The sequence below is a fragment of the Lithobates pipiens genome, unplaced genomic scaffold, assembly GCF_037356315.1.
Source record: "Lithobates pipiens isolate NorthernLeopardFrog02 unplaced genomic scaffold, aLitPip1_a1.2 Scaffold_22, whole genome shotgun sequence".
Taxonomy (NCBI): Eukaryota; Metazoa; Chordata; class Amphibia; order Anura; family Ranidae; genus Lithobates; species Lithobates pipiens.
Genome location: NW_027507784.1, coordinates 152,966,511 through 152,989,032, shown reverse-complemented (window position 1 = coordinate 152,989,032; position 22,522 = coordinate 152,966,511). Strand labels below are relative to the sequence as shown.

Below are 22,522 nucleotides of genomic sequence, written 5' to 3'. Positions count from 1 at the left end.
GAGCCGGGGCTACAGACAGGATACGGGGAGAGTGCTCTACTGGAGGTGTCCCCATGTTTAATCCCTCCGCGGGTAGCAGGGCAGGGTGCAGCCTGTACAATTAGGAGGAGAGGAAGGAATTCACTGGCAAAGGTGGCGGAACGGCGTTTCGAATTTGGATTAAAAGGGCTTTTTTTCCCCAGTACAATATTTTTTAAAATGTTTTTGCATTGTGAAATGTTCTGCAACACAATGACCTACCCCCCTCCCCCTCCCCCACCTTGTTTGACAATAGTTTGTCTATTAACCCAAACCGTTACCATAATTTAGCAGCAGAATTCACCTAACCCTTAGTGAATCAAACCTGGGCAGATTTGCACATCGCTAATTTCAACTAATGCAATTCAGATGGTAAAAAAAGCATAAACCAAGCATTAAAGATCAAGTTTTATTGTTTAAAATCAAACATGATGTTGTTTTTATTTTTACTGAATAAATTGGACTCTTCTGAAGGAGCCAACTTTGGAATTTGAGGCACCCCATTCAGTATGTCTCCTGTATTCTCCAGGTTTCAGGTAATACTGACGTCCTCTGTAGTTTGGTTCTTCATAGAAAACCCAGTGACCATCAAATACATGGCAGGAGTGGATATCATTGTATCGGAACTGCTCAAAGACATGGGGACAGTCTTCAGTGAACTCCATCATCTGACCTCTGAACTCTTCCTTCTCATAGATCTTCATTCTGAATGGACCACGGTGCTTTAAGGAAAAAAAGATGTTAGGAGGCATGTTCATAAAATACAGCAAAGATTCTGGAATTACTTACCTCATCATAGCTGAATGCTACTAATCACAAGCCAGTGTCTTCTAACCCCAGTTAGCATAACCAAATCCATGTTTCAAGAGTCAAGATTACAAACATAACACTAATTACACACATTAACTGCTTACCGCTTGCCCACAGTAGATTTACTGGGGGGGGGGGGGGGGCGGCACAGCCAGGCTGGGTCACCTACATGTACGTCTTCCATCTACTTCTGGGTCCAGGGGGCACATGTGTTCAACTGCTCTGTACCTGGCTACAGCTTAATTTTGTCAGAAGGTCCCGGCAAATTATTTTGGACATGGACTTGCTGATTGGTTGTAACCAATCACAGAACAGAGACCTGTGTTTACAAACTGTACCCAGAGCAGCAATCTAGCTGTTTTTTCTCCCTGCAGAGAGAAAAAACAGCCAGATCTGTTAGTAAACGCAGCACATATTATACATATTACACTTTTTAGGCACCCCGTTAACCCCTTTGATTGTCCCTAGATGTTATCCCCTTCTCAACCAGTGTCATTAGTACACTATCAATGTACAGTATTATATCTGATCACTGTATTAGTGTTACTAGTGATGTCAGTAATGGTTAATCAGTTAATGTACCTCCCAGCGAGGGTCTGTTACCACCGGATTGCTTGCCACACTATCACAGTCGTGAGACTAGAAGTTGCAGATCACTGTCATTACAATATAGCATCTATAGCTGTGTACATTCCAGTATTTATACCATAATTTGTAGACACTATAACTTTCACGAAAACCAATTTATATACACTCATTGGAATTTTTGTTTTACCAGAGACAAAAATTATTTAAAAAAAACATTTTTTTTAATTGGATATGTTTTTAGATAGAAAGTAGAAAGTATATTTTTTCCCCCTCAAAATCTTCCTTTTTTTTTTGTTTATATAATACAAAATGAAAACTACAGGGGTGATCAAATACCACCAAAAGAAAGTTCTACTTGTGTGAAAAAATTATCTGAATTTCATTTGCATAGAGTGTTGCAAGACAGAGCACTTGCCAGTTAAAGCAGCACAGTGCTGAATAGCAAAATATGCTCTGGTCATGTAGGGGGAAAACCTTTCCGGGGGTCAAGTAGTTAATTACACTGATCACTGCATTCCCTATTATGTTACAACAGCTTCCATACTTCTCAATTTCTTCTTCAGGTTTTCATATAAATAATTGAAAAATCATACTTAATTACACACGCAAGTATAGTGAGCACCAAGAACACAACTTAAGGTGTTACCAAACCCACGCCAGTAAAATTTGTCTGTATATGCAATAAAGCATGCTTGTTATCCTCACTGTGGAACCTAAGCGATTAATCCTCTGCATTGTGTAAAAAGTCTGTTTGATCCTGACTTAACTGATCCTCCCCTTCTTCCACAGCCCCCAATTTATCTCCTAATAGAAGAGCGTCTTGGGGATACTCTGCACATGCTCAGTTTGGTATGTATTACTAGTGGGTTTTTTTTTCTATTCTTGGGAGGGTGCATGTGATGGGCACAGGGCCTCAAAGGACTGTCGGAGTAGAAGGTAAACTCTGATACCCATGCTGCTGATAAAAAAAGATATTTCACAGTTTATACTTACTAAAATAATTGCATTTCTGTCTTCTGTGTACTGTGGGAGGCCAGATACAGTGAATGCGGGGTCTTGGGTTTAGTAACACTTTAATTAAACCAACAACAAACAATGAGGCAAAGATGCAGATCAGTAGGGTATGGGAGTAATTTACAAATGAACCCAGGCAATAATCACATTTGGTCATGGTATTTTATCCTTGTACCTGTTGTTTGCCTAGAAACTGAAAAATCGAAATTGGGGTCATAGTGGCACATTATCCATAGTAAGGCCAAAATGTAGTGTGCTATTTTTCTACTACATGTTCTATTCCCATTCTTTTTCTCTCTCTGCAACCTAAAGTTCCTCATCAGAACAGTGACCTTTATAATATGTACACACAAGCTTTTTTCTTAAACCCAGAGGACTGAGAGGTGGACAGAACAAATTAAGCGATGTCAGTGTGGCAATCACCCCCACTGTGCTATTGTGCTCTGATGGGGGGACCCCCACACCAGAACACTCTGATCAGTGCTGCCAGCACTGATCGACTGCTGGCAAAACTGCCTTTTGTCGGACAGGCAGCTGTACACACTGTCCGAATGTCATCTGGTTCCTGCAGTTGAGGCCAATATTCGGATTTAGACTTTAGATCCTAAAATTTATAGTCAGTTTTTCAAATTAGTGTTCTGCAACAACTGATCCTGCTTTTGTTAATAGTAAATTGATGTCAGTTCATCTGATCTTTATTTTACTCACATAAAGATCTGTGCTGGGGTATCACATACACATTATCAGATACACCACACTGAAGAACCTGCAGGAAAATGTTCCCTTGTTGATATTATCTCAGCCTTGCTGTATGTTTTATTTAAATGTCCCTATTGACCCATTCTGATAAATAGTAGACTTGTGCACAACGGAAAATTTTGTTTAGTTTCGGTTTGTTGTCATTCATAAAATACATAATCTCATTCTGTTATATTCGTTATGTTACGTTAATACGTTTTTGGATAATTCGTTATTATTCGTAGAGTGACGAATTCATTTGTTTGTATTCGTTGAAATTCGCTATTTATGTATGTATAGACATTCGTGATAATGATTCGTAGTTTGGAAAGTTGTTTGTTTATTGAATCTTTTAACACACACAATGACAACGTCTCTTCTCCTCAACTCAAATACAATACAACACCCTTCTAACTCAGTTCTCAGGAATGCACTTTGCCAGTAATCCATCCTCCGGCACAAAATTAATTAGCTGATTGGACTATAAGATTTACTTTGAGCTGACCTTTTGTTTCATTAGATCTTTAAAGAATTACCGAATCATGCCGAATTCATTAGAATTCATTCGCCATATTTCTTTCATATTCGTTGTTATTCGTTATTTTTTATGCGGACATTGGGATGCATCCGAATGTCCGAAAGATGCAAAATTCGGCCGAATTTTTGATTCGTTACGAAACAAATTGCACAAGCCTAATAAATAGTATACAATACTTCTGGAACTTTAAATGTATGTACAAATACTCACTTGAGGGGTCAGGTGACATGACCTGATAGAATCATTGAATCCCATCCATTGCTGGAAGTCTGGATACTCTCCTCGCCTCAGGTAATATTGGTTTCCCCTGTAGTTAGGATTTTCATAGAGGATCCAGTTTCCACTGTCGACTCTAATGGAGTTACAGCGGTTGAAAAAGGAGGTCATATCAGGACAGTCAGAGCTGCACTCATAGGAGCGGCCCTGGAAATTCTTGTCCTCATAAAATATGATCTGTAGAAAAAAAAAATTATAATATATTGTCACCTGTGCTTCATAATATTTTACTTCAACACTAATTATTTGTCAAATTAATAGTACCAAGGATCACCTACTAGCAGTGCTGTGACAAGGTCATTTGGTGCCCAGGGTGAAGATGGCAAACTGCTCCCCCCCCCTTTTTTAAGAAAGAATCAATGTTGTTTCAAAACAAAAATATATTTATTATTATTATATTAAGGGACACTCTGGTGGGCAAATTGTATGTTAAGGGGCACTCTGATGGGCACATTTTATTTTAAGGGGCACGCTGACGGGTATATTTTTAATGTGCATGCTGAAGGGCACATTTTATGTTAAGGGGCACTCTCATGGGCACACCACAATGTGTCCATCTGTGTGCCCCTTAAGAAAATATGCCTATCAGTGTGCACATTAAAAATATACCCATTAGCGTGCCCCTTAAAATAAAATGCGTCCATCAGAGTACCCCTTTGCATAAAAAAAGGTGTTCATCAGCGTGACCTTTAACAAAATATGCCTAGAAGTGTGCACAATAAAAATATGCCCATTAGTGATCACTGGTTAACATGTGACCCACATACCTTGAATGCAGGAGGGCATAACTGAAATACCAAAGGGGCAGAAGCTGCGAGATATGGAGTGCCAGGACCCGGGAACCGCGAGTAGCAGGGGGGCGAGGTGCAGAGCGCACATGTGACGCTCCTACTCACGGCCCGTGAGTGCAAGCTGGTCTTCTATCAACTCTGAGACCCATGGTGAAGAGCAGGGGTGTCGGGTGCACGCACGCAGTGTCATTGGTTGCTGTGGAAACCCGCGGTCCACTTCACTGCACCCCCCCACCCCCAATAAATTGTACCGCCCAGGGCATCCAGCCCTACTGCCCCCCCCCCCGTACTGGCTCTGCCTACTAGCTCACTGGGCCTCAACTGTTTCAGTGTGGCATTTCACTCATAAGAAAGAAGTAAACCATTTAGAAACATGAAACACTTGTATGTACGGCTACAGAGGAAGTGATTTTAGTAGCTTTGTTTTGACACTGTTTCCATAAAAAAAGAATCACAATGAACACTGCTGCTGAAGATAATCATATAAATTATTAATAAGGACTAGTAGACATACCAATGCCAACACTTCTTCTGCATTGCATTTTAAAGTGTAGCTTTATCTTATTTTTTTTTTATTCAGTTCTAAATACTAAAGAGAAGGGTTTGAAGGGTTTGAACCCCTGTCCATTTGCCCTGGTGACCATTGTCATTGTAACAGAAAATGATGAAAAATCAAACATTTTATAGTTGTTACCAGAACAGGAGATGAGGTGAAATATTCCAATGTGGACATTTGTTCGAGTGACAACTACTTAAGAGGAGATTTACCCTTCCTTTGAAGAGATTTCCTCTCACTTCCTGTTCTGTTTCTGGGATAGAACATGAATAAAAATCTCCTCAATGAGACACAGACAGAAAATTAAAACCTAACAGGACTTCTAGCCAGTTAATTCTCATCATTGCATCTAAAGCTAAAAAGAAAACTAGAGATACACTTTAAAGTTGGCATAAGAACCATTGTGTGCACAGTACACAAGCAGGGGCTATCTGTGTCCATATAAAATGAAAATCGCATTCAGCGCAATTAATATACGTGTAAGCAAAATTACCAAAAATTAAAATTGCTGCCCAGCTAAACTGAGGCAGAATTTGTAAACAAGGCAATTCCTGTTCTGCCTAGTGACATGACAGAGATCTTCTGTTCCCTGTCATTGGGAAAAGTGATCTCTGTCATGTCAGTGCTAGCTCATCCCCCCTACAGTTAGAACATGCTGAGGAAACACATTTAACCTCTTTTTCGCCTCCTGGTGCTTCCCTGCCTGTGACATTTATACAGCAATCAGTGGCTATTTTTAGTTCAGATTGCTGTATAAATGTCAGGGTCCCAAAATAGTGTCAAAAGTGTCCAATCTGTCAGTTGCAATGTCGCAGTCTGAATAAAAATTGCAGATCACCGCCATTACTAATAAAAAAAATAATAATAATAGAAATGCCATAAATGTATCTACTATTTTGTAGACACTATACCTTTTGCGTAAACAAATCAATATGCACTTATTGGGATTTTTTTTACCAGGAATACATATCGGCCTAAACTGAGGAAGAAATTAGTTTTTGTTATATATTTTTTGGCAGATATTTTTTAAAGCAAAAAGTAAAAAATATTTATTTTAATCAAAATTGTTGGTCTTTTTTTGTTTATAACGCAAAAAAAATAAAAAACGCAGAGGTATTATTAATCTTAATATCACCAAAAGAAAGCTCTATTTGTGGGGGAAAAAATATGTCAATTTTGTTTGGCTACAGCATCGGAGAACCGTGCAATTGTCAGTTAAAGCAACGCAGTGCAGAATCACCAAAAAGGATCTGGTCATTAAGGGGGTAAAACCTTCCGGGGCTGAAAATGGTTAAACAATAGATTTTAAGCACACAGAATAATTTTATTGATATTCATTGTTTTTTCTTTTTTTTTCATCTGGTGAGGTATTGAGCTACACTGTTTTTTTTTGGTACATATATAAATAAATAGTTATGAGTATGGTTTATACTCTGTCAAAATAGCAAAAAGCTAAATAAAAAAAATATATCATATGACTCTGAAATACATTCTTAAGTTTTTTAATAAAAAAAACCCCCAAAAAACGGTACATATATAAATAATAATAATAATGGTACATATATAAATAAATAGTTATGAGTATGGTCTATACTTTGTAAAAATAGCAAAAAGCTAAATAAAAAAAATATATTTCATACAACTCTGAAATACATGCTCATCTCTAATTTCCTAAGCATGTGTTGTTGGTTCTACCTACCTAATTTCTAAAGCATTACAAAAAACACAGACCTCCCCTCATCTGCCTTCCCATCCCCCTAGCCGGTTCTTGTGCACAGGGAGGGAGCCTAGGAGGAAGTTATAAGCTCACAACATTTCTGCTAAAATCAATGGGTATTTTTTTCACTAGATAAATCAGTTTTTTTTTCAACAGATACTACAAAAAGCTTTTAATGGTATATTTAGCGCACAAGAGGAGAAATTAATTGTCACGGTTTACATACAAAACAAAAAAATGTTCACAGGCCTATAAGTCTAATTTTACAACACTATAATAAAATCCTACTCATAACTATTTCTCACTATTTATTTAGAAGTGCTCATACTGTTCATACTTGCTTTTCATTCTCTTTTGAACCTAGCTTTATATATCACACAGATTAAACTGTGATTCTAAATACGTTTGTACACTGGTGATACTTCCAAAAAAAATCATATTACCTTCCCCATTTTTGTTGATGGTGGAGTAAGTTCTTGGCGATGCTTAGTGCAAAGTCCTGTATATCTGTCCTTATATACAACTTCAATTGCTGATGCCCGAATGCATTGAATGTCAGATGTCAACTGTTTTTGTGTTTAGTAAGGTAAATGTATGGCTCTTTCATTCATTGTGGTTTAGACTGTTCTGTGCTTACATAAGGTCATTGTCTCTAATTGCTTACTAAGAATTCCATGTAAAAAAAAAAAAAAGAGGATAAAAAGAATGCAGAACAAAACCTGAATTTTCCCTTTGTAAAATTATTTTTAAGTGTATAGACATATAAATATATAAATGTCAATTAAATGCATTGCAATTATGGCAGCAGTTAGGAAATTCCATACAAACACATAATTTGTACACAATGCAGTTATTTTAAAGCGACCCAATCATAAATCCAACATGCCCAATTAAGCTGTTACTTGTAAAAAAAGAAACGGAATATGTATGTCTCCTGTTGCTCACACCACTGAATACTTCAATCAATATAAATTAGAAAAATTGAAGGAGCAGCATGACATTTTTTTTAAAATTAATAAATGTCTAACAGTAAATGTGGTTTTCATTAGGGGAAAGCCCATTCAATCTGAAATCAAATGTTAAACGCAAAAAAATTTTTTTTAACTACTTTCAAACAACATTTGTCAAGTCATCATACAACCATTTGAAAATCTATTAGTGTATGGCAAGTTTTAAAGTAGTGTCAATCTCCTGTGTCCAACGCAGATCTCACTAGTTCCCCTTACTAAACTCTATATTACTAAAGAAGACTAGAATTGGGCGAAAGGTTCAGGCCAAGCAAAAATTCAGCCCCAATATCACCTGTTCACCTGTTTGGCAAACACCCCAATTTGCCGGGCGATTGACGGGATGTTCGTCCTGCTGTGTGTTGTTGGAGTGGAGATTGATAGAGCAGGGCTCAGTTTGCTACTAGCGAGTTAGTGTGTTCATTTATTGTGACTTATGCCCTGTACACACAATCGGAAATTCCGCCAGCAAAAGTCCAATGTGAGCCTTTGGTCCGAAATTCCGACCATGTGTATACTCCATCGGACTTTTGCTGGCAAAAGGTTGAGAGCAAGTTGTCTATTTTTCAGTCGGAAAAAGTTCAGATCGTCTGTACAATTCCGATGCGCAAAATTCCTACGCAAGCTTGGAAAAAATTTGACGCATGATCTGAAGCACTGAACTTCATTTTCTCGGCTCGTCATAGTGTTGTACGTCACTGCGTTCTTGGCAGTCGAAAGTTCAGAGAACCTTTTTTGTGACCGTGTGTATGCAAGCCAAGCTTGAGCGTAATTCCGTCAGAAAAACTATCCAAGCTTTTTCAGACGGAAAAATCAGAGTGTATCAGGGCATCAGAGTGTAGAGTGTTAGTGTAGTGTGAGTATAGTGTGTGAGTATAGTGTGAGTATAGAGTAGTGTGTCAGTATAGTGTGAGTATAGTGTAGTGTCAGCATAATGTGAGAATATTGTAGTGTGTCAGTATAGTTTGAGTATAGTGTAGTGTCAGTGTAGTGTGTTAGTGTAGTGCAGTGTTTAACACAACATTTGGTGCTGCATTTTAAAAAAAAATTTGATTGCTGCGTGTTTTTTTTTCAGGGGAGGGGGGTTTGTCTTTTTTTTTTCTTGTCTTCTGCCAGCCCCCTTTTTTTAAATTGTCTGCCACATTTTCTGACTGTGACACTGATGTTCCTCTGTTTTTATTTTTTATTTTATTTTTTGCGTTTCTTTGCACACATGTTTAAAAAATTATTTTTGTCCTGAACATTACAACAAAAACAAATATTATATATTTTTTGAAAGCAGACACACTAGAGAATAAAATACTGGTAATTCCATAGCACCGCAAAGGTCTAAAATGTCAGTAAAAAACACACTAAAGTGAATTTTATGGCAAATAACCACAATAAACTACTGTCATTTTTGGTAAAATATAAAAGACGAGGTTGCACCGAGTAAATAGATACCCAACATGTCCAACCTTAAATTTGTGTGCACATTTAACCACTTAAGGACCAGGCCTTCGGGTCTAGTATGTACCCAGAGGGGTCCCCCACGGCAAAAGTAAAACAAAAATGGCGTGGGGTTCCCCCCAAAATCTATACCAGGCCCTTCAGATCTGATATGGAAATTAAGGGGAACCCTGTGCCAAATTTAAACAAATGGCATAGGGGTCCCCCCGAAATCCATACCAGACCTTTCGGGTCTGGTATGGGTTTTAAGGGGAACCCTGAACCAAAATAATTAAATGGCATGAGGTTCCCCCAAAATCCAATACCAGACCATTATCCGAGCACTCACTGCAGGCCACAGGCAAAGAGGGGGACGAGAGAGTGCCCCCCATCCTGAGCCGTACCAGGCCACATGCCCTCAACATGGGGAGGGCGCTTTGGGGTCCCCCCAAAACACCTTGTCTCAATGTTGATGGGGACAAGGGCCTCATCCCCACAGCCACCGGGCAGGGGTCTGCGGGCAGGGGCTTATTGGAATCTGGAAGCCCCCTTTAACAAAGGGGCTACCAGATCCCACACCCCCATGTGAATTTAGGTACATTGTACCCCTACCCATTCACCAAAATAAAGCAGTGAAATGTGACAAAAACAATAGCCGGTTTTTGACAAATCCTTTATTGTAAAACAGCTCTGAGTGATCTTCTCCCCCCCAGCCATGTCTCCCGCCATCATTTTCTCCTGGTGCTGTCTCTCTTGATGCCATCTTCTGTCACCGTCTCTCCTGCTACCACCTACTTTTCCTGCTGCCGTGTTCTTCCTCGCCACCGTGTTCTTCGCCACCGCCTTCCTCCGTTGTAGTGTCTCACGCTGTCTGGAGTCTCTTACACAGCTCTATGTGTGACATTGTCACAGATCAGGAATATTAGAATATCTCCGCGCTACCATAAACAAAGCTACTATGTAAACTAAAAGAAGGTTGCAGCAAACCACCGACAGAGGTGCAAACCCCACCAGGGTAAATAAATGTAAGAAATCAATAAATGGTGTTGCGCTACCAAATATAAATAATTAAATTAAAGTGCCTGGTGCATAAATATAAATAAATCACGTGCGTATGTGCAAAACTATATTACAGGGGTGCAGCCCCACACGAAAATAAATTATATCATAAATATAGCAGTCCCTCAAAAAAGGAATGAATGCTAATATTCAAAGTGCCTAAATAAACACAATAAAACTATATCACACTTGCATATTAAAATCTGTAGATATAAATAGCAAACTCCATTTGTGCAATAGTAAAGTGCAAAAAAATATTCTATAGGCAAATCCAATCAAGAGCATTAAAAAACAAGTGAAATCAAGCAAAAAATAGTAGATGAATAAAGAATCGTGGATCACACAGAGCAAACAAGCAAATAAATAGAGTCCATAAACAGGATGAAGTTTGCTGATATTCAGTGACTTATTTTGGTGCCTCTCCAGTGAAAATATAAGTGAAAAAATAACCCTCCTGTGCCTCTTCAGTGTTCACAGCACACCAGGTGAAATGGCCCTCTTACCTTACTGCTGTAAGGTAAACAGCAGATTAGAGAGATCCAGGAAGTGTCTGCCTTTCCTTGCGGATAGTAATACCCCACACGACTGATGCTAATCCCTCGTTAATTTTCATAGAGATCTCATAAAGGAAAGAAGGGAGGCTCCAATGGTGAAGAACATAGATACATTTATTTTAAGTTAAAATTGGCAAAAGGTACTCACCAACAGCGGAAAAAAGCATGCATAGGACAGATGAGCGCACCGCACATATTGCGGACGTCACCGGTGTCCTAATTTCCTCGTATTCCTGGAACACTTTGACATATTTCACCCCTGGCATTAAACGTTTTGGATTTAGAAAGACTTCCCTCTAAGAAATTAATGTAGAAAGGAAGTACAAAGGGTCATGCCCAAGTAGGAAAGGTTAACAAATTTGCTAAATAAGAGATCAGCAGCTAAATCTGTGGGGATTTCACAAGACCAATGAAGAGATAAACAACACCAATAACCAAATTTCCTTCACCCAGTTTAAATGCTTGGAGTACTATTTGTACATTTTTCACCAGATATACCAGAAGCTAAGTGACTTTTAGTCCATCCTTACTGCATGCATACTATTGCCAATGTTTATTTGCTAGGAAAAACTAGTTTGTGTGTGCGCGTGTGTGTGTGTGTATGTGTGTATACATGTTTGTAGTGATCTGTGTGTCTTATGTTGTATTCCTGTCTATGTTGTTTGTATATGCATCATTATTCTTTAGTAAAAGCACACTGATACTACTACAGGATCAGCTTCCTTTACTACAGGAATATGACAAACACAACAATTGGGATTTACAAAAGTTTCCTATTTAAACAATTGAAGCTGTTGTCAGAGATTTACACCACTCTATTGGGTCTCTCATCCGAAGTTTGGACCCAAAACAAAAAACAGATCACATCAACGTGTCCACACCAGAAATGTGAGAAATCTATTCTTACTTTCTGTTTCTGGGCATGTGATGTGGTCATGTGACAAAGCATCACACGACAAAGTTGCAAGGGGAGTCTAATATAGACTTCCTAAGTGTGCTTTGTGGAGCTCTGGGTAGAGTTGTGGAGGAATGAAGGTATTAAGAAATTAAGTAGAAAGGAGGGCTTATATATGGTTGAAAGTGGTAAAGGAGGAAAGGGAGGGTTGATCTGATGTATACACAGATTAAGGGGAAAATGGGGTCTCATCTGGGGTCTAGAGGAGGAAAAGGGGGCTGATCTGAGGTCTGAATGGGTTTAAAAGGAAAAAGGCTGGTCTGAGTTCTGAAGACGTTTGAAGGAAAGGGGGGTTGATCTGAGGTCTGAAGAGGTTAAAAAGGAAGGGGGAGACTGGTCTGAAGTCTGAAGGGGTTAAGAAAGAAGAGGTCTGATTTGAGCTGGGAGGGGGGGTTGATTTGAGATATGTTGGTGTACACACCCTCCACCAATGACAGGACATTTTTCCTTCCACTAACATTGAGATGAGGCATTTTTTCATCCCAATGATGCCAGACCTTTTCTTTTTTCATGCTAACGCAAGGACATCTTTTTCAGCAACTGACTCTGGGTTATTTTTTTAGAACCCCTAACTATGGATGCCTTGTCATTTTTCCAACTGCTTATGCCAGAGCAATTTTTTTCTACCACCAATGCTGGGGCATTTTTCTTCCACTCACTGACAATCAGAACCGCACATTATATCTTTCACCGATCAATGATGTCAGGATTTTTTTTCCACCTACGGACCACCAACAGCAGGGCATGTTTTTTCCCCTACAGACCTACTGGCATTTTCCTCGACTTACTAGGATTCTGCCCATTTTGTACCCAAAAACCATCAACATACAAGCATTTTTTATTTTCACTGACCAGCATTGTAACCAGCATTCATCAAGATGATGCATGATTGTATGCTAAATGCATAGAGGCTTCTGGGTAAATGTCATTCTCACTTCCTGACCTCACCTGCACCAGATCGAGGCCTGAATCCCACGCCGATCCCGGGAGACAAAGAGTAGAGTTTGTGCTGTGCAGGGGCTTGGTATTGGGGTTCTTACTTTGACCCAAGCCCAGTCCATGAATAGGGCAGGGAGGAGGAGTTCATGGACCAAAAATTGGTTGCTCTGGCGTGACCAATTCTCTCATATGTCTTTGTTGCGGGCGATCTGTGAGAATAATTCTGATGATTTCAGGAATTATCTCTGGGTGACAGACCCCACTTTTTACCGTTTGTAGGCTTTGCTGTCCCCTTATATTACCAAGCAGGACATCTGCATGCGGAAAGCCATCACTCCTGAACAAAGTCTAGTCGCCACCTTGCGGTACTTGGCAACGAGGAGAAGTCTGCAGGACATCAAGTTCTTGACAGGCATCTACCCCCACGCTCTGGGGATCATTATTCCAGAGACCTGTTCTGCCATCATTCAGGTCCTGCAGAAGAACTATATTAGGGTAAGTTTTATCCTTTAACATCACATTATATGTATTTAATGTTTGCTAATGTATTGCTAATGTATTGTATTTCTTTCATCATTACCTAATTACTATGATTGTAATATGCTGTGCCCCTTTGTCCTCATGCATGCTGGCAGTTTTTAAACTTCCTTTTTTGTCCTTCATGCATATTTGCCTTCACTAACCTCCCCAGCGTGCTATCCTGGGCCCATATACACCTAACCTAGTCACATAGCCTTCCTGGCGGTATTCTCGAGTCTGGCTCGGGAATACCGCTTATGGTATTTAAATCTGACCCCGAGCCAGACTCGGGACTGCATCGCTGGATCCATGGAGGGCTTTACTTACCTTGTCCCCTGGATCCAGCATTGTCCCCCCGCTGTACAAGCGAGCCGTCCTCCGCTCGATCTGTCATATCGCCGGGATCTGTTCCCTGCGAGCGTTGCGATGCATGGGGACGGAGTTTGGTGCCAAATTCAAAAAGTAAAAGTAAAAAAGTAAAATACACAGTATAGATACAGTATACTGTAATCTTACAGATATTACAGTAATGTATCAAATAATTACACATCCCCTTTGTCCCTAGTGGTTTGTCCAGTGCCCTGCATACCGTTTTATATTATAAATACTGTTCTTTATGCCTGGAAACTGGAGATTGTCCATAGCAACCAAAAAATGGCCATTTACATCAAAAGTGTTTATAGACCAGCTAGAAAAAAAAAGTGATAATAAATTAGAATCACTGGCAGAATTGAATTGAGCGATAGTAATTTGTGGGGAAATTCATCATCAAACACTAAAAGTAATGACAGCGGCAATTCTGCAACTCAGCATATTTCAGTGTTTTTGATTTGATTATATTATTAAACCATTTTTATTATTATCATATTATTATCTGTTATAATTATTTATAGTCATTTATTTTATTATATATCTATATATCTATATCTATATATATATATATATATATATATATATATATATATATATATATATATATATATATATATATATATATATATATATATATCCATATATATATATATATATATTATATTTTATGATTTCATATTTCAAATTTTATCATACTCGGGATGTCTATTAGACTCTTGTTTGGACAGATTTAAGTGAATTATTTCTAAGAATTACAGGCCTATAATAAAAAACGCCAAATTTCCATGCAAAATAATTGTACCGCTTTCAGCACCTAAAATCTGAAATAATCATACCGCCAGGGAGGTTAACAATGTATTTTGTCAGCTACATAGTTGTGCTTTACCCTAAACACCCCCTAAAATGTGTGCAAGTGTTATTTGTGTCCTTAAATTCAGGCAGAGTGGCAGAGGCTTTTTCTGGGTCCCAAAATCATTTGGAACCCTCCCTCCCCCCAACCGCTAAATCAATCGGTACAATCCTCTATCTGCTGACTTTGCCAAACCCATACACACTATACCTACCATATTTATAGATGAATTCACCAAAGCATGTAGTGAAAGGGCCTGTCTGAATACTTTCAAATGGTACTGTTTAAAATTTTGTTCTCCTATTATCTTGATAGTTAATTGCAGAATGTAAAAATGTGCTTCCATTTGTACAGTATGTATTTTTATTTTTGTATTATTACACTTCTTACCTGTCCATTTGGCTGTCAATAGTGTAAGTAGGGAAGGGCTGGCCAAAGTAACACACATTATTTATGCATTCAGCGCTCAATGAAGTGGAGATGGTTACCTGTCCAAAACATCCCCCCCCCCTAAAATTTTTACAATGGGCCATCAGAGGGGGAGAGGAATCTGATATGTGGACCTTATACTTTTTTCTTTAAATACTCTGTAAAATAAATGTTATACTGATGTTGACCAAGAATGTTTGTGTCTAATCTTCTTGCAATGTTCATGTCCAAAATTACTATTTTATTTATTCTTGTTTGACTCCACAGTTTCCTTCAACGCCAGAGGAATGGCAGACTGTGTCATCCCACTTTGCCGATCGTTGGGACTTTCCCAATTGAGGAGTGGCAATTGATGGGAAACATGTCCACATAGTTCCACCCCCCAACTCGGGGTCATACTATTATAACTTAAAGGGGTTTAATAGTATTGTGATGTTGGCGGTGGTGTCAGCGACATATGAGTTCCTCTATGTGGACATGGGGAAGAATGGCTGGATGTTGGATGGTGGAGTCGTCGCTCAGAGGGATTTCCACAGGCGTCTCCAGAGTGGTGGCTTGGGATTGCCACCTCCAGAAGAGAAGGTTGAAGGACTCCCATTTGTGTTTGTTGCTGATGAAGCATTTGGTCTGGGTGAACACCTGATGTGGCTGTTCCCCATGAGGACCCTCACCCCGGACCAGAGGGTTTTTAATTACTGGCTGGCCAGAGTCAGAAGAGTGGTGGGGAACGCTTTCGGGATAATGGTCAGCCAGATCTTCCTATTCCTTGCTCCAATTAATTTGGCGGAATATAAACTCAATCATATAATCCTTTCTTGCTGTAATCTCCACAACTTTTTCATGAGAATTCTTTGAACTATGTTGCCTCAGTTGGACCTTGGCCGGACTTATTACTGAACAAACCCTGACGGCAGTTGAAGCTGGCCATCCTGGCTGGCCCCCCCAAAGTGCCTGCGAGGTCCGTATCAAATACATGGAATACTTTGCGGGTAGAGGGGCCATTGATATGCCAGCAAATGTCTGAGACATTTTATAAATACATATATTTTTGAAACAGAACTAATATTTGCTTTGATTTACTGCTTGGGTTTCTTTTAGCTGTCTCCTAGGTTATCTAATTTTTTTTTTGCCTTTTTCTTCAATAGTGCAACTGTAATTTCTTTGATAAATTAGGTGACATTCTCTTCTTCAGTGAACTATTATATTGTGGGTCTGCTACACACACACCTTGTTTTTGTTGTTAATGTATTTAATGCATTACTGAGAAAAATATTCATCATTTCAGCACCATGAATTACATTTAGGGAGTCATGAAAATTGCGTGATTGTGGCAAATTATAAACATCCCTGTGGGTGTTATTTACTAAAGGCAAATCTGCAAAATTGCACTTGAAACTACACTGAAAGTGCAGTTGTAGTGCAAAGAGGATTTGCCTTTAGTAAATAACCCCCATTGTCACTGTAAACACCAACTTTTACTCCATAACTGCTTTTGAACATTAAAAGAAGAAGCCACGGGGGCGTGGCCAGATGCTGTGTGGAGAGGACGTGCTGCGGCTGAGCTCCGCCGGCTGAGCCAGAATCCTCAGCCATCCGCCTACATCAAACCGGATTTTGGCCGGCAAACGACTCAGCTCGCTGCTCTAACTTCCCCGGGGCCTAATCCGCTGCCTTTAGACGCTCCTGGACATCCGCGGGACCCGCGATCGGGCCCGAGGCCTACTCCATCCGCTGGATGCCGGCTTGCAGCCTACAGAGGAGCCAGAGCCTCTGCTCTCGAGTGCCGCGATCCGCGGGGAGAACGGGGAGAGAGGCGGCGAGAACACCGCTGATAAGCGGCGACCCTGGGAGCTGAGATACGGAAGCAGCAGCGGGGCCCAGCATTGCCAAAACACATGCTGTGGAGGAGCACACCCAGAGGCTGAGGTAGGAGGTGGCCATCTTGGTACACCCAACATACAGTAACAGGCCCCCATGCTTCCAGAATCAGAACCCGGCCCCCCCAACACCTTATAGTGCCCACTTAATGACTGTGGCCCTGGAGGGCCCTGACATGGACATGTGATTTAAGTGGGGGTGTATGCACGGATGCTGGGAGGGTGACAGCATAATTTCCTAGCGCCGCGCCTTCGGAATACATCACTTGGTAAATAAGGCATATCCTGATAAAATCCACTGTCACAACTACCCCGGTCGGGCAGCCGGCGGGTATGTATAATACACCCCGGAACCGTCCCCGCAACAGGTCGCAACAGAAATCCTCTCCGGTCCGAGGGAAGGCGAAGGGGAAAGGCAAGAGGGCGCCTGAACCGCCAGAACCTGATGATGCCACTCAGCACTCAGACGATAGCATGTCACAGTTCCCCTTTAATCTAGCAAGCCCTGTGGACACTGGCTCTGAGGTTTTGCTTCAGAAATTCCGCACTATAGTGAGGGACGAGATCAACGCAGCCTCCCACAAATTGTCAGCGTAACTGGTGAAGGGTCTTAAGGAGCTAGGACACCGCACTAACCACTTGGAAGAGAGGATGGACCTGACAACCACGGTACTCGAGGGACATGAGGAAGAGGTGGAAAAACTGAACGCTGAACTTATTAATCTCCAGGACAAACTTGAAGACTCTAGGGGCCTGCAGAGACAACCTGCGCATACGCGGCCTTCCGAAGACCATTACAGACCTCCAGGGAACAGCTACAGCGTTCTTCCAGGAACTTGCACCTGACATCCCGACAGAATGACTAGAATTTGACCGTATACACAGGTCCCTCACCCCCAAGCCCACTGAGGGTCCTCCCAGAGATGTAATCATAAAATTTCATTTCTACAGAACTAAGGAGCGGCTTCTCCAAGCGGCCAGGGAATTGCCTGACATATCGTTCCAGGGAAACTCCCTCCAACTATTTGCAGATCTTTCCCCGGTTACTATCGCTAAAAGGCGGAATATGAAGCCATATCTGCAGATCTTGCAGGCCAGGAACATCCGTTATAGGTGGGGGTTCCCCTTTAACCCTCTTTTTACCACCTGGGACGTCAATTTCACGCTTCTTTCTTGCCAGATCTCCGACGGCAATTCCAAGAGCTGCAGTTCGACCCTCCCCCTTCTCAACCTGAAGCCTCCACAGCCCGCCCGGGTCCCTCCCGGGCCCTAACGAGATCCTCGCAATCCTCTCAGCATGGATCCCAAGCCCTCCTTTCTCTCAAGGCCCAGAAGTTTCATGAGGTTCATCACTAGAAGACAGCAAATTCCCCCTCTTTGTTTTGTTTGCCTGCCTTTTTTTCCCTGCCGCCATGCACCTAGCTGGCCTACAGTTCTTGAGTCTGCAGCAATTACTGCGGTCAGGCAAGTAGACTGAAGCACACCTGTACCCCATCTGCGACCCTGGTAAGAAGCACACCGGTCCCCCTTTGAATTCCATATGGACTATGCAGAGCCACAATCCCGGTCTACAGCAGCCTATTTTAGGCACTGGTGATGGCGAACTGGGGAACTACCCTGAACTTTCCCTGGACAATGATCACACTCAGGTATCGACTGCCTTCTCCCCCCCCCCCCCCCCCCCGATACAAACACTTCATCCTATTTTTTTTTTTTTTAAGATTTTTCCCAATAAGGTATATTATAATATGCTCTGGTTTAATCATTATTTTGAATTTTTTTTTATTTCTTTTTTTTGTATTTTTCCTCCCCCCCCCCCTTTTTTTTTTTGTGTCCCTTGGAGGCATGTTCGGATGCAAACCATGACACACAATGTCTGGTTTCCCATTGACATCCAGGCACTTGTAGTCTAGGGGGCCTTCTACCATGGCCATCTAAGGACTATTACCTTTTTGTACATACGATATGGGCTTAGACCCTGATTGTCAATGCCCTGACGGGGTGAGGCCTTAGGCCCACCCCACGGGTTACTGGTTCATTTGTTCTTATGCCTGACTTAGATGCCACCAGGTTCAGGTTGTTTGTCTCTGGTCAGAGATTTACGACATATACAAAGCTGTTTTTCAGGCCTCTGTTCACGTGGTTTTTGTTCCCTTTTTCTTTTTTTTTAATCTCTTTGTTTCTTGAATTGAAGTTTACGCATATATGCCACTGTTGACATGTTCTTTAATATTCGCAATAATTGATTATGTTATGCCAGGTGGTTTCCGACGGACCACTGCTCCCCCATGTGTTGGTTCTTGGCCCGGACTAGCGTTTGAGTCAACACCCAATCAAGTAGTGGGATTTTAAACCCATGACCAATAGCAATCTCACTGTATAAAAGTTATTTGTACTCAGCACTGCATGATTCTACTACCTTTGCTGACATGAAGTTTTCTATTTCTTTTCTATCCCCCTCTATACTACTCGCGTTCTTCCCTCTCCCCTCTGGGTTCGCGGGGTGTGCACTTTGGCTCCAGATAGGCGACCACCTATTACTATCCCAATGACGATTAATTGGTTGTGCCTGAATGTACAGGGCATGAATTCCCCCCATAAGAGAGTGAAGGTGTTTAAGTATCTGCGCAAACATCACATTGACATTGCTTGTTTACAGGAGACGCATTTTTCAGAGGCCTCCCATCCCAAGTACTTTGATGCTCAGTTCCCTCAGGTCTTTTTGGCAAATGCTCCAACTAAGCAACGGGGGTTCTCGTGGCATTCCGCAAATCAGTTCCATTTAGTTGCGCTAAACAGATTGTAGATCCTGATGGCAGATACTTACTGCTCCAAGGTACCATTTATGACACAGAGGTAACCATAATGACGTATTATGCCCCCAATGTGAACCCGGGACCCTTCTTGACCCATGTCTGCACTCTGCTGACATCCCACTGCAAGGGCACCCTCCTTCTTGCGGGCGACTCTAACCTAATCTTGAACCCTAAGATAGACAAGCACCCTTCGGAGAGAAACGGGCCGTCGGCGAGCGCTAAACAATTTACTCGTTCCTTACAAATGCATGACTTAGTTGACCTTTGGAGGGAATGCCTTCCACAGGGCAAGGACTACACCCACTATTCCCACCCCCATCAGGTTTATACACGGATTGACCATATGTTTATGCTTAGGCGCCACCTACCTTTAGTGGTTTCGGCCTCGATCTTGGCTGTCCCGTGGTCAGACCACGACCCGGTGCTGATTGTCTGCCATTCCCCGATTTTCTCCTTGGGTGATGAATGATTCGCTTCTTTCTCATGTAGAGGTAACAGAAGAAATTATAAAGGCTTCGGAAGACTACTTCCGTGAAAATCTGGGCTCTGTGGCGTCGCCGGTGGTCCTATGGGAGGCTTATAAAGCGGTATTGCGCGGGCGAATAATTGGCCTGGCGTCGGTCCGTAAGAGAGCTAGAGAAACAAAGCAGAAGGAGCTCGAATCCCGATTGGCATCGCTATCTGAGAAGTTTAAGCAATTTCCTACCCCGGGTAACCGTAAATTGCTAGAACAAGCCAGATCAGAGCTCGACCTGTGCCTCACTGAGGGGGCTGAGCGTGTACTACCCTGGTCCCACCAGAGGTGGTATATGAGAGCAAATAAGCCTACTCGTATGTTGGCCAACCGACTCCGAACATTTGCCCCTAAATTAAAACCAATTACACTGCGAGATCGGAACAACGTCCTATCAGGGAATCCGAAACATGTTCTAGAGGAGTTTGGGTTTCGCCTTGCGAAGCTCTATACGGCGTCAGAGGGGAATGCTACTCGGAAAACGGCGGACTTCCTTGAGGGCCTTTCACTCCCTTCCTTAACGGGGGCTCATGTTACCCTCATGGATAGGGACATTCAACTTCCAGAAGTTTTACAAGCAATAAAAGAACTTAAGGTGGGTAAGCGACCCGGGCCTGACGGTTACACCGCGCTTTACAATAGGAAGTTGGCACCGGTAGTTGCGCCCCACCTGGTATCTATGTAAAACTCGGTAAAGAATGGTTGTCCCTTCACCCTGGATCTTTTGACAGCAAATGTAGTGATGATCCCTAAGCCAGACCGTGACCACTCATCTTGGGTCAATTTCAGGCCTATCTCGCTCATTAACGTCGATATGAAGCTCCTGACAAAAATCTTGGCGACACGCCTGAACTCTTTCCTTCCTCGCTTGATAAAAAAAGACCAGGTTAGTTTTGTGCCCCAGGGGCAGGCTGGCGATGCAATCCGACGTATAGTGCAACTTCAGCATATAGCTCATACTCGCTCTATTGAATCCATGCTTCTCTCCCTCGATATGAATCAGGCCTTTGACACCTTATCTTGACCTTACCTCATGTCTGTTCTGCGGCATTATGGCTTCGGGTCCTCATTCATGAATTGGATATCCGCCCTATACGATTCCCCCCGAGCAAAAATTTAATATTATGGGTTTGAATCCCCCATTTTTGACATCCGAAGGGGAACCCGCCAGCAGGGCAGGACTTAGGATGGTGGGGGCCCCTGGGCTTGAGTCACTTCCGGGCCCTACCGTCTATACATTACCGTATTTATCAGCGTACAACACGCGCCGGCGTATAACACGCACCGCAAGTTTAGGAGGGAAGTTTAAGGGAAAAAAACTTACATTTAAATGCCCATCAATGCAGCCTTATCAGTGTCCATCTGCAGCCTTGCCCATCCATCTGCAGTCTTGTCCAGTGTCATTGCAGCCTTGTCAGTGTCATTTGCAGCCTTGTCGGTGTAGCCTTGTCATTTGCAGCCTTGCCCCAGTGTCATTTGCAGCCTTGTCATTGCAGTCTTGAAGTTTAAAAATGGTGCCGCTGAGATACAGAGTCCTGTGTATCTTGCCGGCTCTCGCCAGCTCTCGGGGGCTCTCTGGTCCTCTCACAGTCCCGAGCGGAGCCGAGAGTACTCGGCTCGGCTCACAGTCACACCCAGTCTGTGTTATGTCCATCATAGGGCGGGACTGTGAGCGGAGCCGACCCGAGTACACTTGGCTATGTATCTCGGCGGGGCCCATGGGCTTTAGCCCAGTGAAGCCCAATGGTAAGTCCTGCCCTGCCCGCCAGGGATGTCCGCTGTTGCCCCCTCTTTTTGTGTTGGCATTGGAACCCCTGGCGGAAGTAATAAGATCTCATCCAGATATTAAGGGCATTGAAATAGCAAGTTGTCCCAATAAGATTTCCTTGTTCGCTGATGACATTCTTCTATCTGTCACTTCTCCTAGAACTTCCATACCAAACCTACACACACTGTTGCAGGCCTTTGCATCGCTTTCGGGACTTCAGGTTAACCCATCAAAGTCAAAGGCTCTGTCGACTAACCTTTCTCCGGGGTTATTGCAGGACTTGAAGTCGGCCTTTCCTTACCAATGGGTTTCCTCCTTGCCCTATTTGGGAATCCGTATCACTTCCACGTATCAGGCTCTATATCAGGCGAATTATCCACCACTGTTCA

The 22,522-nt window shown here is 42.0% G+C and overlaps 1 protein-coding gene across 1 annotated transcript; it reads right to left on the bottom strand.

Moving 5' to 3' along the window:
* Window positions 1-413: 413 nt before the first annotated feature.
* On the bottom strand, window positions 414-7,637 carry LOC143924273 (gamma-crystallin-3-like). The gene is made up of 3 exons (XM_077448478.1): window positions 7,490-7,637; window positions 3,917-4,159; window positions 414-740 (listed from the first exon to the last, which is right to left on the bottom strand). The coding sequence occupies exons 1-3, from the start codon at window positions 7,496-7,498 to the stop codon at window positions 465-467; spliced, it is 528 nt and encodes a 175-aa protein (XP_077304604.1). The 5' UTR covers window positions 7,499-7,637; the 3' UTR covers window positions 414-464.
* Window positions 7,638-22,522: the final 14,885 nt, after the last annotated feature.